Source organism: Egretta garzetta, unplaced genomic scaffold (assembly GCF_000687185.1).
Source record: "Egretta garzetta isolate BGI_Z169 unplaced genomic scaffold, ASM68718v1 scaffold4, whole genome shotgun sequence".
Classification (NCBI taxonomy): domain Eukaryota; kingdom Metazoa; phylum Chordata; class Aves; order Pelecaniformes; family Ardeidae; genus Egretta; species Egretta garzetta.
Window position 1 is genome coordinate 1,021,215 of NW_009259329.1, and position 12,587 is coordinate 1,033,801.

At 56.9% G+C, this 12,587-nt stretch overlaps 3 protein-coding genes across 4 annotated transcripts in view; 1 reads left to right on the forward strand and 2 right to left on the reverse strand.

Annotated features, from left to right (window-relative positions):
- The first annotated feature begins 36 nt into the window (after nucleotides 1-36).
- TNFAIP8L1 (TNF alpha induced protein 8 like 1) lies at nucleotides 37-5,588 on the forward strand. 2 transcript variants are annotated; one of them, XM_009636692.2, is made up of 2 exons: nucleotides 37-361; nucleotides 3,481-5,587. In XM_009636692.2, the coding sequence occupies exon 2, from the start codon at nucleotides 3,483-3,485 to the stop codon at nucleotides 4,041-4,043; it is 561 nt and encodes a 186-aa protein (XP_009634987.1). In that variant the 5' UTR covers nucleotides 37-361; nucleotides 3,481-3,482; the 3' UTR covers nucleotides 4,044-5,587. The 2 variants fall into 2 exon arrangements, with proteins under 2 accessions (XP_009634987.1, XP_035748147.1); XM_035892254.1 differs by lacking the exon at nucleotides 37-361 and adding an exon at nucleotides 2,901-3,213 and having other exon boundaries at nucleotides 3,481-5,588.
- Nucleotides 5,589-6,857: 1,269 nt separating this feature from the next.
- On the reverse strand, nucleotides 6,858-11,046 carry MYDGF (myeloid derived growth factor). The gene is made up of 6 exons (XM_009636691.2): nucleotides 10,847-11,046; nucleotides 9,976-10,026; nucleotides 9,202-9,263; nucleotides 8,773-8,854; nucleotides 8,102-8,174; nucleotides 6,858-7,730 (listed from the first exon to the last, which is right to left on the reverse strand). Exons 1-6 carry the CDS (start codon nucleotides 11,000-11,002, stop codon nucleotides 7,651-7,653), a joined length of 504 nt encoding a protein of 167 aa, XP_009634986.1. The 5' UTR covers nucleotides 11,003-11,046; the 3' UTR covers nucleotides 6,858-7,650.
- Nucleotides 11,047-11,691: 645 nt separating this feature from the next.
- Nucleotides 11,692-12,587, reverse strand: part of LOC104124387 (cathepsin L1-like) — an 8,388-nt gene continuing 7,492 nt past the window's right edge. Inside the window, exons 6-8 of the mRNA XM_009636726.2 lie at nucleotides 12,552-12,587; nucleotides 12,252-12,363; nucleotides 11,692-12,075 (exon numbers count right to left, since the gene is read on the reverse strand). Coding sequence (XP_009635021.1) covers nucleotides 11,976-12,075; nucleotides 12,252-12,363; nucleotides 12,552-12,587 — 248 coding nt within the window. The 3' untranslated portion in view covers nucleotides 11,692-11,975. The remainder of the gene's footprint in view (nucleotides 12,076-12,251; nucleotides 12,364-12,551) is intronic.

Here is a 12,587-nt window from a genome sequence, read left to right on the forward strand (position 1 = left end):
GGTTGCTCTTTTTCGGGGGAAGAAGCTGTTTTTTGAGGGCGTTTTCATTAAAAAGAAGAAGGTGGGGGGGGGAAAAAACAAGCCCTGAGCAAGGCTGGAAACTTCAGCGACAGGAAGGAAACGGGGTGGTTTATTTCGGTCTCGAGTTTGCTCGTCGGGGCAAGGCTTGCCTCTTCCGTGTGCCGATAGCAGCCCCTCCGCGAACAATGGGGTCGCGGGGCCCTTCCCAGCAGGAAAATACCTCGTTCCGGTGAAATCTCCCGGTCGGTGCTGAGTCAGCAGATCCTGGTGGGACAGAGCGTGGTGCGGAGGGTGCTGGGTTAACCGGCCCGGTGCTGAGCGGGAGCGAACGTGCCGGGAGGTGAGCTTGGGTATCCTTGGGGGTTGCGGCGAGCGACCTGCAAAACAGCCCGTGGGCTCTGGAGAAGGAGGAGGGCGCATTTTGGGGGTTCAGGAAAAACCTTCTGCCCACTGCTTCGTGCCTCAGTTTCCCCGCCCCCCCTCCCCGAGCAATGCTCATCTCCTCAGTCCCCGGCAGGAGAGGGCTGCGGGGCAGCCAGGCGTTATTCGGTGCCGGGAGCGGAGGGTTGATCTGTTATTACGGTTGCTAATTGGGAGCCGTGGGCGTGCGGGGCAGTTTGCAAGAGCTGGCACTTCCTATTTTTTATGGGCTCCGTAGGTGGAGTTTGCACTCGCTTTAGGGCTGCGGTCGCCCAACAGAGCGCTCAAGTGTGGGAATTCCTATTTATCCAGGCACCGCTCCCGGTGGGGAGCCCAGGGCACCCCACAACCACCGTGGGATGCAAGGGAGGGGACTTGCAGGGTGCCAACACCATGGCAAAGCCCCGCTCCTTCCGGAAGAGGCTGCCCGCCGCGGGCAGAGCACGTCCCCTTTACAGCCAAGGGAGAGAAGATGGAGCCGTGCCCATCCTGCCCGTCCCTCCAGGCTTGGCTCCGACACCAGCTCGTGCACGGGGCCGTCGGCATTAAATGAGCCCAACCCGCCTGGGAGCTACCGATGGCTCTGCGAGAGCAGCCTCTGCTTTGTCATTTCTGTCTTATTAAGCGCGAGAGCCTCAGCTCGAAGCTCACGCTGGCAAAAATCAATGTTTTCACATCGAAGGAAATACTTACAAACCTCTGTATTTTTCCTAAGGGCTGTAAATAACGCTGCATGCGGCAGCTTGCACGGTGACAGTGACGGCGGCTCCGTTACCGCTCATTTAATTCACGCCCTCGCAGAGCCTCGGCCGCCCTTAGGCTCGGGGAGCCGGCAGCTGGAAGATGCCTGGGAAGTCAGGGCTCAGCTTGCACCGTTGCTCTTGTACCCTTGCACCGTTGCTCTTGCACCGTTGCTCTTGCACCGTTGCTCTTGCACCCTTGCCCTGTTGCACCCTTGCACCCTTGCCCTGTTGCACCCTTGCCCTGTTGCACCCTTGCACCCTTGCCCTTGCACCCTTGTCCTTGCCCTGCTGCACCCTTGTCCTTGCACCCTTGCACCCTTGCATTGTTGCCCTTGCACCGTTGCCCTGGCACCCTTGCCCTTGCCCTGTTGCACCCTTGCCCTTGCCCTGTTGCACCCTTGCCCTTGCCCTGTTGCACCCTTGCCCTTGCACCATTGTGCCCTTGCCCCCTTGCACCGGCATCCTTGCACCCTTGCCCTTGCACCATTGCACCCTTGCACTGTTGCACCTTTGCCCTTGCACCGTTGCACCCTTGCACCCTTGCACTGTTGCACCCTTGCCCTTGCCCTGTTGCACCCTTGCCCTTGCCCTGTTGCACCCTTGCCCTTGCACCATTGCACCCTTGCACTGTTGCACCTTTGCCCTTGCACCGTTGCACCCTTGCACCCTTGCACTGTTGCACCCTTGCCCTTGCCCTGTTGCACCCTTGCCCTTGCCCTGTTGCACCCTTGCCCTTGCACCATTGCACCCTTGCACTGTTGCACCTTTGCCCTTGCACCGTTGCACCCTTGCACCCTTGCACTGTTGCACCCTTGCCCTTGCCCTGTTGCACCCTTGCCCTTGCCCTGTTGCACCCTTGCCCTTGCACCATTGCACCCTTGCACTGTTGCACCTTTGCCCTTGCACCGTTGCACCTTTGCCCTTGCACCCTTGCACCCTTGCACTGTTGCACCCTTGCACCTTTGCCCTTGCACCTTTGCACCCTAGCCCTGGCACGACCGGCTGCAGTGAGACGGAGCTGTGGCCACAGCAGCGTATCCGAGCCCCGCAGGAAGCCGGGGTTTGCTCCTGAGAGCCTGGCACACACTCCGTGGTGGTAGAGGTGGGAGGGAGAATCCCCCGAGGGGGTCTGGGACTGGGTGTCGGCTTGGCCGGGGGGGGGTCTGCAGGGCTGCCCGTGATGGAGATGAACTTGGTTCTGCGCTGGAATAACCCTAACCCCAACTCTCCTCTCTATACCCATGGCCAATTTATTCCCATCCATTCTCACACCAGCAGCATGCTTAAGCTTAAATAGCTCTTCTCTCCTCCCTGGTGATGTATTTATAGCGCGATCCCATCCCTTCCCCGCTCTCGCTTTGCCAGGCTGACCGTGCCACGTGCAGGCTCTTGCATAAGCAGCCCCCATCTCTGCCCATCCGTCCTGGCACGGGAGCCGGTTGTTATCGCGCTGTTTTTGCCTCCCTGTGATTTGTAGCTCTGCCATTTCCCGGGGCAAGATGCATCTCCAGCGTCGGTGGCGTTTTATTCAGTCGCAGCAGTTTTGAAAGCTGTAATCTGCCCGAGATGATTGATTTGGTCCCGCCGGGGTGCGGGAAGTTAGGCTGTAGGTGAGCAAGGGGTGAGGCTTCTGGCTTGCCGAATTATTCACCTCCATGTGATGCTTGTGCTGGCTCCGGAGGAAGCCGAGGCAGCAGCAGAACGAGTCCGCGCTCTGACGGGGTGGGTGTACCAGGGCGGGCAGCACGGGGGGAAAGAGCTTCAGTGCACATCACCGGGTGCTGCAAACCGGCCGGGCCATCCCAGCCTCGGTGGGCGCTGGGCTGAACGCCAGCACGTGGCTGTGCCTGCTGCAGTGGGTGACTCAGCCATCACCTGGGTTGTCCCCAACTCACCCTACAGGAAATGAGTCAGGTTTTAAGGAAGAAAAATGTTAAAACGATGGGGCAAGAGTCCTTCCTGCACAGGGAGGAGGGTGGTGCCGGTCGCAGGAGGGAGACGGGGATGGAAGGTCGTGGGCAATGCTCAGGTATGAGACCGCGCTCGCCTCCGATGCTGCCTGTTGTGCTGTAGTTTGGGGGAAGGAAGGTAGGAACACCCCCTAATTCATCCCACCAACAAAACCCAGGGCGTGAGCTCAGCTCTCGCCTGCCCTGGCACTCAGGAGCTCCTCTCGGTCTTGCCATTGGCTGGAGATGCTCTTCTTCCTCCCAAAAGGCTGTGTGGGGAGAAGAGGGGACAGGGACTGATCCAGGGCATGGGCTGAACTATGTGTGTGTGCCTCTTCCCCCTGCAGAGATGGACACCTTCAGCACCAAGAACCTGGCCCTGCAGGCCCAGAAGAAGCTCTTGAGCAAGATGGCTACCAAGACCATAGCTAACGTCTTCATTGATGACACCAGCAGTGAGATCTTGGATGAGCTCTACCGGGCCACCAAGGAGTACACCCACAACCGCAAAGAGGCCCAGAAGATCATCAAAAACCTCATCAAGATTGTCATGAAGTTGGGCGTGCTCTACCGCAATGGGCAGTTTAACCCCGAGGAGCTGCTGGTGATGGAGCGCTTCCGCAAGAAGGTGCATACCTTGGCCATGACAGCTGTCAGCTTCCACCAGATAGACTTCACCTTCGACCGCCGGGTCATGTCAGGTGTCCTTACGGAGTGCCGGGACCTGCTGCATCAGGCTGTCAACGGCCACCTGACAGCCAAATCCCACTCCCGCATCAACCACGTCTTCAATCACTTTGCAGACTATGAGTTCCTCTCGGCTCTCTATGGGCCATCCGAGCCCTACCGCACCCACCTGAAGAGGATCTGCGAAGGGGTTAACAAGATGCTGGAGGAGGACAACATATGAAGTTGGCCAAGATGGGCCATTGGCAGCGGCTGCCGGACTCTGCCTCCTGTGAGACGGAGGACAAGACGTACGCCTGTTTTGACCATCACCAGGCTTGATGTCCTCTTCTCCTCTGTAATGCTAACTCATTTTCTCCTTGTTTCTACAAAAGACTGAACCTCTTGACTTTGTCTAACCCTTGCCTGGGGTCTGCAAACCCACCCTGTGCTGGACTGAGTCCTTTCCAGGTGATCCTGGGCTTCTGGGCTCCTGCTGTACAGTTTGATTTCCTTTGTCCACTAAGTGCTCTTAGCTCAGAGTCCGAGGAACTGGACTCCTCACCCTGAACTCTATCGCAATCCTCCTGGGGGAAAACCAAACCAAAGACAGTGTGTAACACCTCTAAGGTGTCTCTCTGAGCGGGTGGGCAGTTGGTTGGATGAACAGTGGTGAGACCCTATTATCGGGGGGTTGTGGAGCCCCATGGTTGTCTTTCAGCAGCTCCATGACATGGTGGGAGTAAATCATGGTCCAGACTTGGGCTGCTCAGAGTAGGAAGGTGCTTCTGCACCTTGCAGGCTAGCATGGGCTTTGGCCTCCTAAAAGACAAGTCCTTGGGACCACAAGGATCCCACCTCACCTGGGCGAGCAGCTGTCACTCGGGGCAGAGAGGGAGCTGGAGAGACCTGCTCCATCCCTGCATCCCAGGTACACCCCTTCATCCAAGGCCCAGCTCCCACGACAGTACCACTGTGATGGCTCCGACGCCTTCCTCGGTGGTTGTCCAAAGCTATCCCTAAGATTCCATACATTTTACATGTCCTCAACTGAGTTATGGTTGTTATTTTTTAGCAAACTCTGTAGCCCTGATGAGTTATTTAAATAAACTCACCTGTCTGGCCTGGGTGCTCCATGCGGTTGATACAAAGGTGGTCGACAGTGATAAAATGAGTGTTGGGGGCAGTCGGTTTTGTCTTTTAAATGGCGATTGCTCTCTGCAACCTGGGGGTTTTTACTCTCCGTTCCCTGGCATCGCTACTGGCCGGGCTGCCCCTGCTCCATGGCACAGCAGCTCTGGGTTTTGCACGGCCGGCGCTGAACTGGTGGGAGGAAACGTGGATGCAAAACCCAGCATAAACCGATAGCAAAGGTCTGGGGTCCCAGCGGGAGCAAATCCTGCTCCCACGCAGACACTCACATGTGCTCCTCTGCATCCCCTCGCTGCACAGGGGGAGCTAAAAAAGCACAACCAGAAAGCAACAGGCAACGTTGCAGAATTCAATCCAGGAGCATTGTAAAAGCGTTGTGCTCTCAGAGCATGGATGCACCAGCCGTGGCCTGCTTCCAACACGCTGATCCCGGCTTTGAACGCCGAAAATTGCCCTTTTAGCATACAAGATGCCGCACAATCTCAGCCGGCCTTATCTCCGCGACCTTCTTGTGCCTCCTGTTCCATGGGATGTCTCCAGGCACAGGAGGCTGCCAACGCTCCTGGGCAGAGAGCGGCTCCACGGCTCTCGTTCGCTGCTCCCTTTCCACCGCTGGCTCGAGGCACTGATAACTTTCAGCCTTAAAGATTAAATAAAAGAAATAAAGCCCCTATCTTTGTCATTTCATAGGCCTGGCTCCAGCTATCACGGCTAATTTAATTGCATGACGCAGCTCAGGGTGGGGGGTAAAGCATATTTACAGGTGTGCACGGAGGAGAACGGGGCCAAGATCCATCGAGGTGTTGGTCCCTCGGGGAGGGCAGGGTGAAGTCGGCCTTTGGCACGCGGCATTTGGGAACAGACGTTCCCGTCCCCCCTGGGCTCGCGGCAGCTGTCAGGTATGTGCTGAAGAGGAGCCGGGGCTGGAAGCGGCGCGGTGGAGTTATCGGCAGATGCGGCGAGCAGGCGAAGCGGAACGGGGCTGATGGATGCGGTGGCGGCGGCTGGTGCGCTGACAGCCCGAAACGCTTCGCTGTTCTGTTCTCGAGGTGCATGTCGGCACCAGCTGCAAGATGCTCCTTAATTGCATGAAACATCTCTGCTCAGATGAGCCCCGACTCACGGCTGTTTCCCCTGTCCCCAGGGTTTCATACACCCCAGGACCACACTTAACCCACCAAATGCCTGGCACCAGCTTTCCTTTGCATACAGGTGTCCAATATGAAACTTCTCCCCCAAACACCCACCTCGTGTCCAAACTCTTGCATTTTTGTCCCGGGGAAGCCCTGGAGAGCGCACTCTCTGCTGCAAGAGCCATCTTATGGCCTGGGTTTCCCATTCCAAGCCTGGCTGTACAAGTCTGGGACATGAGTCCCTTTGGTCTCGTTCCCTCCAAGAGACTGGTTAAAGAGGGAGAGAGGTACCTGCAACACCAGCACCCTAAACGCAGCTCAGAGCTCAGGCAGGAGCGCACCGGGGACGATCCTGGGCCCTGCAGGTTATCTGCAGATCCAGAAGGAGCCGCACAGCAGAGAAAGAAGCATTTAGGAACAGCCTGGAAAAGAGAGCTTGTAAAATCCTCAGTGCAAAGCACCCCCAGACTGCTCAAAACCAAGGAACTCCCCCCAAAACGGGCAAAGCAGCTACCAACGACCACAACCACCACCGGGCATGAATAGCACTCGTCATGACAGCGCTGGGTTACGTGAGTTTACAGCTGGAGTCACACTCACGTGCTGGGACTCCTCTCAGGTGGGCAGAACCCCCCCTAAATCCTCATCAGCCTCCAAACTCCCGTGTGAGATCTCGGCTCCTCCTGGCCAAGCAAACAGTGAAGGTTGCGTCACTCGCTGGGCACCCAGTTGGAGAGGGCAGGAATCAGAGAGCAGAGCAAGCTCAGGCCAGAGCATGATGCTTTATTTCTTTATTTGTGTTGTATTTACACAGGAAAGGAATTCCACATTCCCTCACTGTTATTTCTCTAGGTAAGAAGAAAATCACTTCTGTACGTAGAAAATAGTCCTGCAGTTGTACTGAGACATGAAAGCGTTGCTTGGATCGATTCCTGGGTTGTGTCAGAATAAGCAGCTCTGCCTTCCCCGTGCCAAGTTATCCCAACCCGCGCTAGGGCAGGTCCAGAACATCCTCCCCAGCGAAGGTCTTCGGTAGCCGCACTCCACAAGGAGTCAGATAGCTTTGGCCAACTCTATCCCTTCCTTCCTGCCCCCCCCTCCCCAATATAATTATTTCCTCCTGGCAGGCTTGCAGAGAGAGAAATCCTGTCTCCCCTCCAGAGACTACAGAGCTAACAACTTTCATTTAGCAAGCCCTGTTTAAATCCAGCCACTTATCTTTCTGCATTGCTCTTCCCAGCAAGGGAGATAAGGAGCCCCCGTTCGAGGGGAGCTTTACCATATTCAGCAGATCAACCAAGCAGAAAGCGGGCGACAGAATGGCTGGCTGCAGATCAGGAGTCTCAGAGGAGGTTTCCAGCTGCAAAGCACATTGTTACTCTGACACAAGACAGAATGCATCTGTCTTAACACCTCCAAGTCCCACTTGTGTTGGACCCTAGCACATTTCAATATGGAAAACATAAAAGGTTTGGCCAACCAAAAAAACCCACAGTTAACAAGTAATCCTCTTTATCTGCCATGCTCTTCCAGCCAAAACACCCTGCCCAACACCGGCCTCGGGGGTCACAGCTCGTCACGGGGTGTTTTTGCTACAATCATGAGTTTGGACAGTTCAAAACGGAACTTGCCTTCCCTGTGAGACACTAGAAAGAAAGAAAACAAGCACAGGGTAAACAGATGGTAAGGCATGAACAAAACAGCCCTGCTGGTTCCTTTCCAGGACGGTAAAGCCAGCAAGTCGGGCATTGCACTTCCTTTTTATGCACGCAACAAGCATGTTATGATAAACCCGTCCTTCCCCCATGCTAATTTAACATTTACACTGGAATGGGACCTGCAAAATCCGGCTGCCAGCTATGGATGAAGAGCACTATACCCCCGAATCCATAGCATGCACTGTTCTCCCATACATTGTCACATATCTGCATTAAGCTTAAATACTTGTCTCCTGGTAGGCAGCCAGGCTTGTATCCCACTCCAGACCCTTTCTCACACAGTTCTCCCAGTCACAGACCTGTTGTTTCGGTGATTTCAAATTCTTCCTGTTTTAAGGGGACGTCGCTTTGTCCACCCACTGCAGCTTGAGACTGAAATGGGAAGGAAGAAGGGTTAAGCAGTTGAGGCAATCCAAGAAGCTTCTGTATTTAAAGCAAACGAACAAACAGCCAGCACATTTTGAAGAATGAACTTGTGTTTTAATAACGTGGAGTGAAAGAATTAAATCCCAAAGGAAATTTGAAGGAAAATCTCTGGCTGTTTTTCCATTTCCTATTAAACCACAAACTTGTGTCCTGCGGGTGACTGAAAGCCTCACCACTGAAGACTGGGAAGTGGAAGAATGAACCAGACAAAAGCACCAGCCGAGGTTTTGTTTACTTTGTCAAATGCAATTTGTTGAGGCAAACCAAGACTCCCCTTCCGCAGCGTACCCTGGCAGGATGGTGCCTTTTGGAGTCACCGACACTGGCAAAGCCAGCAGCGACCCGATGGCATTGAGGGAGCAGAAGTAAAATGGTGCAGTAGATCCTACCTACGGCCTCTCTCCTGACTGCTGCCACCCTCGAATTAGGGATGTGATGGAGTACGTTTTATTGGACAGATGTCTAATAAATGTTTTCCATGTCCCATTCATGTGTTACAGCAACCTCCCACACACCCGCTTCCAAGCGATCAGCTGGGACTTACATAAGCCATGGCATACTCTATCTTGGCTCCTTTCACTTCAGCTTTAAACTGGGTAAAGAAGAGGTAAGACTTCCCTTGGGGCCTGAAACAAGAAAGCAGACTCTTTGACATCAGCAGAGAGGGTGGAGGTGCAGATGAGCTCAGGATTCATGGCTCCCTCCCTTCACAGCCACCTCTGGCTCTCTTGTAGCTCCATCTAGTGTAGAGGGGGGAGTGGGGGGACGCAGCATTTATCAACCACCGCCTGGCTAAAGAGCCCCCCCAGAGTCACAGCATCTCTCGGGAAAGGAAAGCCTGCCGGTGCTGCCTTGCAGAGAGGCAAACCCAGCCAGGAGGGAGGGTCCCTGGCCACTGGCAGGGTTCCTGCCCCAGATCCCACCTGCCTTGTTGTTGCTTTTGCCTCAGAGAGTTTGGGGTTAAAGAACACACCTCCAGACAGAGCAGGAGAAGAGCAGGTTGTCTTCGCTGACTCCAATGTTCATCTGCCATTGCTGCCGAGGGTAAAGGTCCAAAGAGTTAACGTGGGCAAGAGCCTCCCACTTCCCGCTCACCCCTGAGGCCAGTCACCTCCCCTCCCAGCTGCAGGCATGGCAAGTTTCAACCATTCTCAAATAACACAACATAACTATGCAACACTTGCTGATGGCCCCTTTTACTTTGTCTTGCACCCTCCCATCTCCATGATTTCATTAGTACAGTTACATAAAAAGAGTTAAAGTCTCATTTCTCTTTGCACTAAAAGAAAAGGACCTGATTCTAACAGGACTTGCAGATAAGAGAGTACAAACCGTGTATCTGCACAGCACTTACTGCAGCAGCAACATAAGCTGCAAAAACCTTCAAGCCTCCTAAAGAACACAGGATTTACTCCTGCGAGGTCCTTCCTACCAGCAGGGGTATGAAAATGTCACTCCCCATTCTCCAGAGACATCCAGCCCAGAGATTTGTTAAGCCTTACAAATGTCATGGCCTCGCGAACCACAGCATCTTTGCAACACACAAAAGATGCTTCTGTTCAGGGAGCAAATCTAGTAAGTTACTTTTGCAAACATGCAGCATTGGTAACGGTGCAACCACCTTTCTCATAGCTCCCAGTCCCTGGAATCAGCTCATCCCAAACAAAATCATCCTGAACAGCTTCTCACTCTGTGCAGCTGTAAAGACTGAGCGTAAGGGAAACACTCGAAGGTTTGCCCAACTCACCTCGTTCGTTCCTCCCTGAGCTGAGTATGTGAAGGTGCAGGTGTAATCCCCCTGGAAGAAGAGAAGAAGACGATGAGCAGCCTTGCTCGAGCAGGACCTTCTCTTTGTTCACCATCAGCCACTTCGTGGCGATGACGTGAGATCTGGGGACACCTGAGAGAATAACCGGGGCTGCAGCATGGAGCAGCCCCTTGGCAGTCTCACCCTGGGGGTGACCGCGGAGGAGCATGCACCGCGTCCGTGTCTGCACCTCATCGGAGCGCAGGCAGAGCCAGGGACTGCGCAGCCCTCAGCCCCCGTGGGGCGTCAGCAGGACCCCGTGGTGCTGGGGTGGGGACCCGTGTTCTGGGGGCCCCCTTCTCCATAGGGCCCCTTCCCTTCGTGAGCCTCCTTCCCATGGGGACCCTCTTTCTTCGAGACCCCCTTCCCCCCGGCGACCCGTCCCTCCCCTTGGGGTACCTCCTTCCTTTGGAAACCCACCTTGGGGACCCCCTTTTCTTGGGGAGCCGTTCTTCATGGCAAGCCTGCCTCCTCGCCACAGAGGCTGTCCCACCTTGGGGAGCCATTTTCCTTGGGAACCTCCTTCTGCTGGAGACCCCCCTTGGGGACCCCCTTCTCCTCGGGGGCTCCCTCCCTCCTTGGGGACCCCCCTTGGGGACGTCAGAGCCCGGGTCCCCCCGCCCCTAGCAACCGACCCCCTAGCAACCGGCCCAGATACCCCCCCCCGCCAAGCCTCGCCACCAGCTCGTCCCGCCTTCCCTCACTGGCTGGCAGCCAATCCCCGTGGCGGGAAGCGGGAGCGACGTGCCGCAGAGCCAATCAGAGAAAGGCGCGTACCCTCTCCTCACCCCCTCCCTCCTCGCCCTCTCACCAGGCTCCGGGAGAAGGAGTGAACCTCCCCGCCGGGCCGCACGTCGAACTCGGCCGTGCTCGGTTCCTCCGCGGCCCGGGCCGCCAGGCACAGCAGGGCGGCGGGCACCAGCGCGGCCCACAGCCTCCGGCCGCTCCTCCCGCTGGACGCCGCCATCTTAGAAAGGAAGCCCGGTCTACGGCGGGCGGGAGGGGTCAATGCGGGCTGCGGCAGGTCCGCGGGCGCCGCGGCGGCCATCTTGGGTGTGGGCAGGGAGCCCGGGCGGGTTAACCCTTGGGGTGCCGCGGTGGGGACAAGGGACCGTGGGGACAGAGGAGCGCTGGGACAAGGGGCATGGGGACACTGGGACAAGGAGCCAATGGGATATGGGACAAGGGGACATGGAGACAGCAGTCTCCCCCCCAGCCCTTGTCCCTGGGGCCATGCTCTGCTGTGTGGGTGCTCCCACGGGGGATATGGGGCAGCTGTGGGACATTTTGGGGAGCCCACGCTGCCACCCGGCTGCCATGGGCTGTGCCCCACAGCCCTGCAGCTCCCCTCACCCCAGCCTGGGCCCTGCTCGCCCTCTGGGCTGCTGGGCTGTGCCTGGCACTAAATCCCCCAAATTATTCAGGATGGGGTGGGGGGGAAAATAAAAAGCAGGGTGGGGGGAAAGGTTGGCGGTGTGCCTCGTCACACGCGTGGAATGGGGTAAAGGCCAAGTTTGGAAAGAGCTCGGCGTGCAGGCGCAGGGTCGGGCAGAGCTGCAGCCACGGCCAGAAAATCCAGCCCTGGTGGGTGTCTTTGGGATTTGGCTGGAAGGAAAAGGGGCTGGGGGAGAGGAGAGAAGGGAAAGAAGCTGGCCAAGGCGGGAGGAAAGGCACGGAGAAGGAGCCTCGTGCAGACGGAGCTTGGCCTTTCCCACCAGGAAAAGGACCGGCTGCATCGGCCGTGCCTCAGCCACCAAACCCTGCCTGGCCACCATTTGCAGGCGCGGAGCAATTAGCTGTGCCGTTTTTAATTGCTTCTCACCGCACACAAACAAAAGCCCTTTTCCAGAAGGAAAGAGCCCTGGATCCACAGCCAGGGCTGGGAGAGATGCCCAGGGAGGGAGGAAGGGAGGGATGTCCTCTCCCACCGCAGCCCTGGCTCACAGCACGGGGAAGCTGGCCTGGTTGGCCACCCCGCACGGGTTGTCGGCACCCTTCAGCAGGCGGATGTAGCCCTGCTCGCCCCACACCTCCGACCAGCTGCAGGAAGAGATGGAGAATGAGCACATCCGCATTCCCACGCACACGGAGACCTGGCCCCGCTCGGGGAGGGCAGGCGAGCGGGGGCTGGGATGCTCCCGCCACACAGCTCCAACCCCGGCAGGACAAGCCACACGTAGGGGTGGCAGGTTTGGGGGGACACCCTCAGCCCCTACCTGTTCTTTAAGATCCAGTAGCTCACGTTGCGCCCATGGTCCTGGCTCGTGCCGTAGCCCACAGCCAGCATCCCGTGGTTCACCCGCTGGCTGCAAAACGTGCTGAAGATGCCTGGGAAGAGCAGAGCCAGAGTGAGCCGGGGGCCGGCCTCGATGGCTTCTTCTCCAGGTGAAAGCAGGGCCGTGGTTCCTATTCCCCTGGGGAAACTCTGGGGCTCTGCAAGGGCTCAGCAGCCTACCCCCCCAGGAGGCAGCCCTGCCTCAGTTTACCCATCCACGCCCTGACGAGCAAGACAGTACCCGACTTGTAGAAGTGGAAGGGGAAGCGGGTGGCAG

Coding starts and splice junctions, on each gene's coding strand:
- MYDGF (XM_009636691.2), bottom strand. CDS start 11,002: ATGGCGGCGTCCAGCGGGAGGAGCGGCCGGAGGCTGTGGGCCGCGCTG. Junction 10,027..10,846: donor ACTCCTTCTCCCGGAGCCTG/GTGAGAGGGCGA, acceptor CTCTTCTTCCAG/GGGGATTACACCTGCACCTT. Junction 7,731..8,101: donor TGAAATCACCGAAACAACAG/GTCTGTGACTGG, acceptor CTTTCTTTCTAG/TGTCTCACAGGGAAGGCAAG.
- TNFAIP8L1 (XM_035892254.1), top strand. CDS start 3,090: ATGAGTCAGGTTTTAAGGAAGAAAAATGTTAAAACGATGGGGCAAGAG. Junction 3,214..3,480: donor AGGTCGTGGGCAATGCTCAG/GTATGAGACCGC, acceptor TTCCCCCTGCAG/AGATGGACACCTTCAGCACC.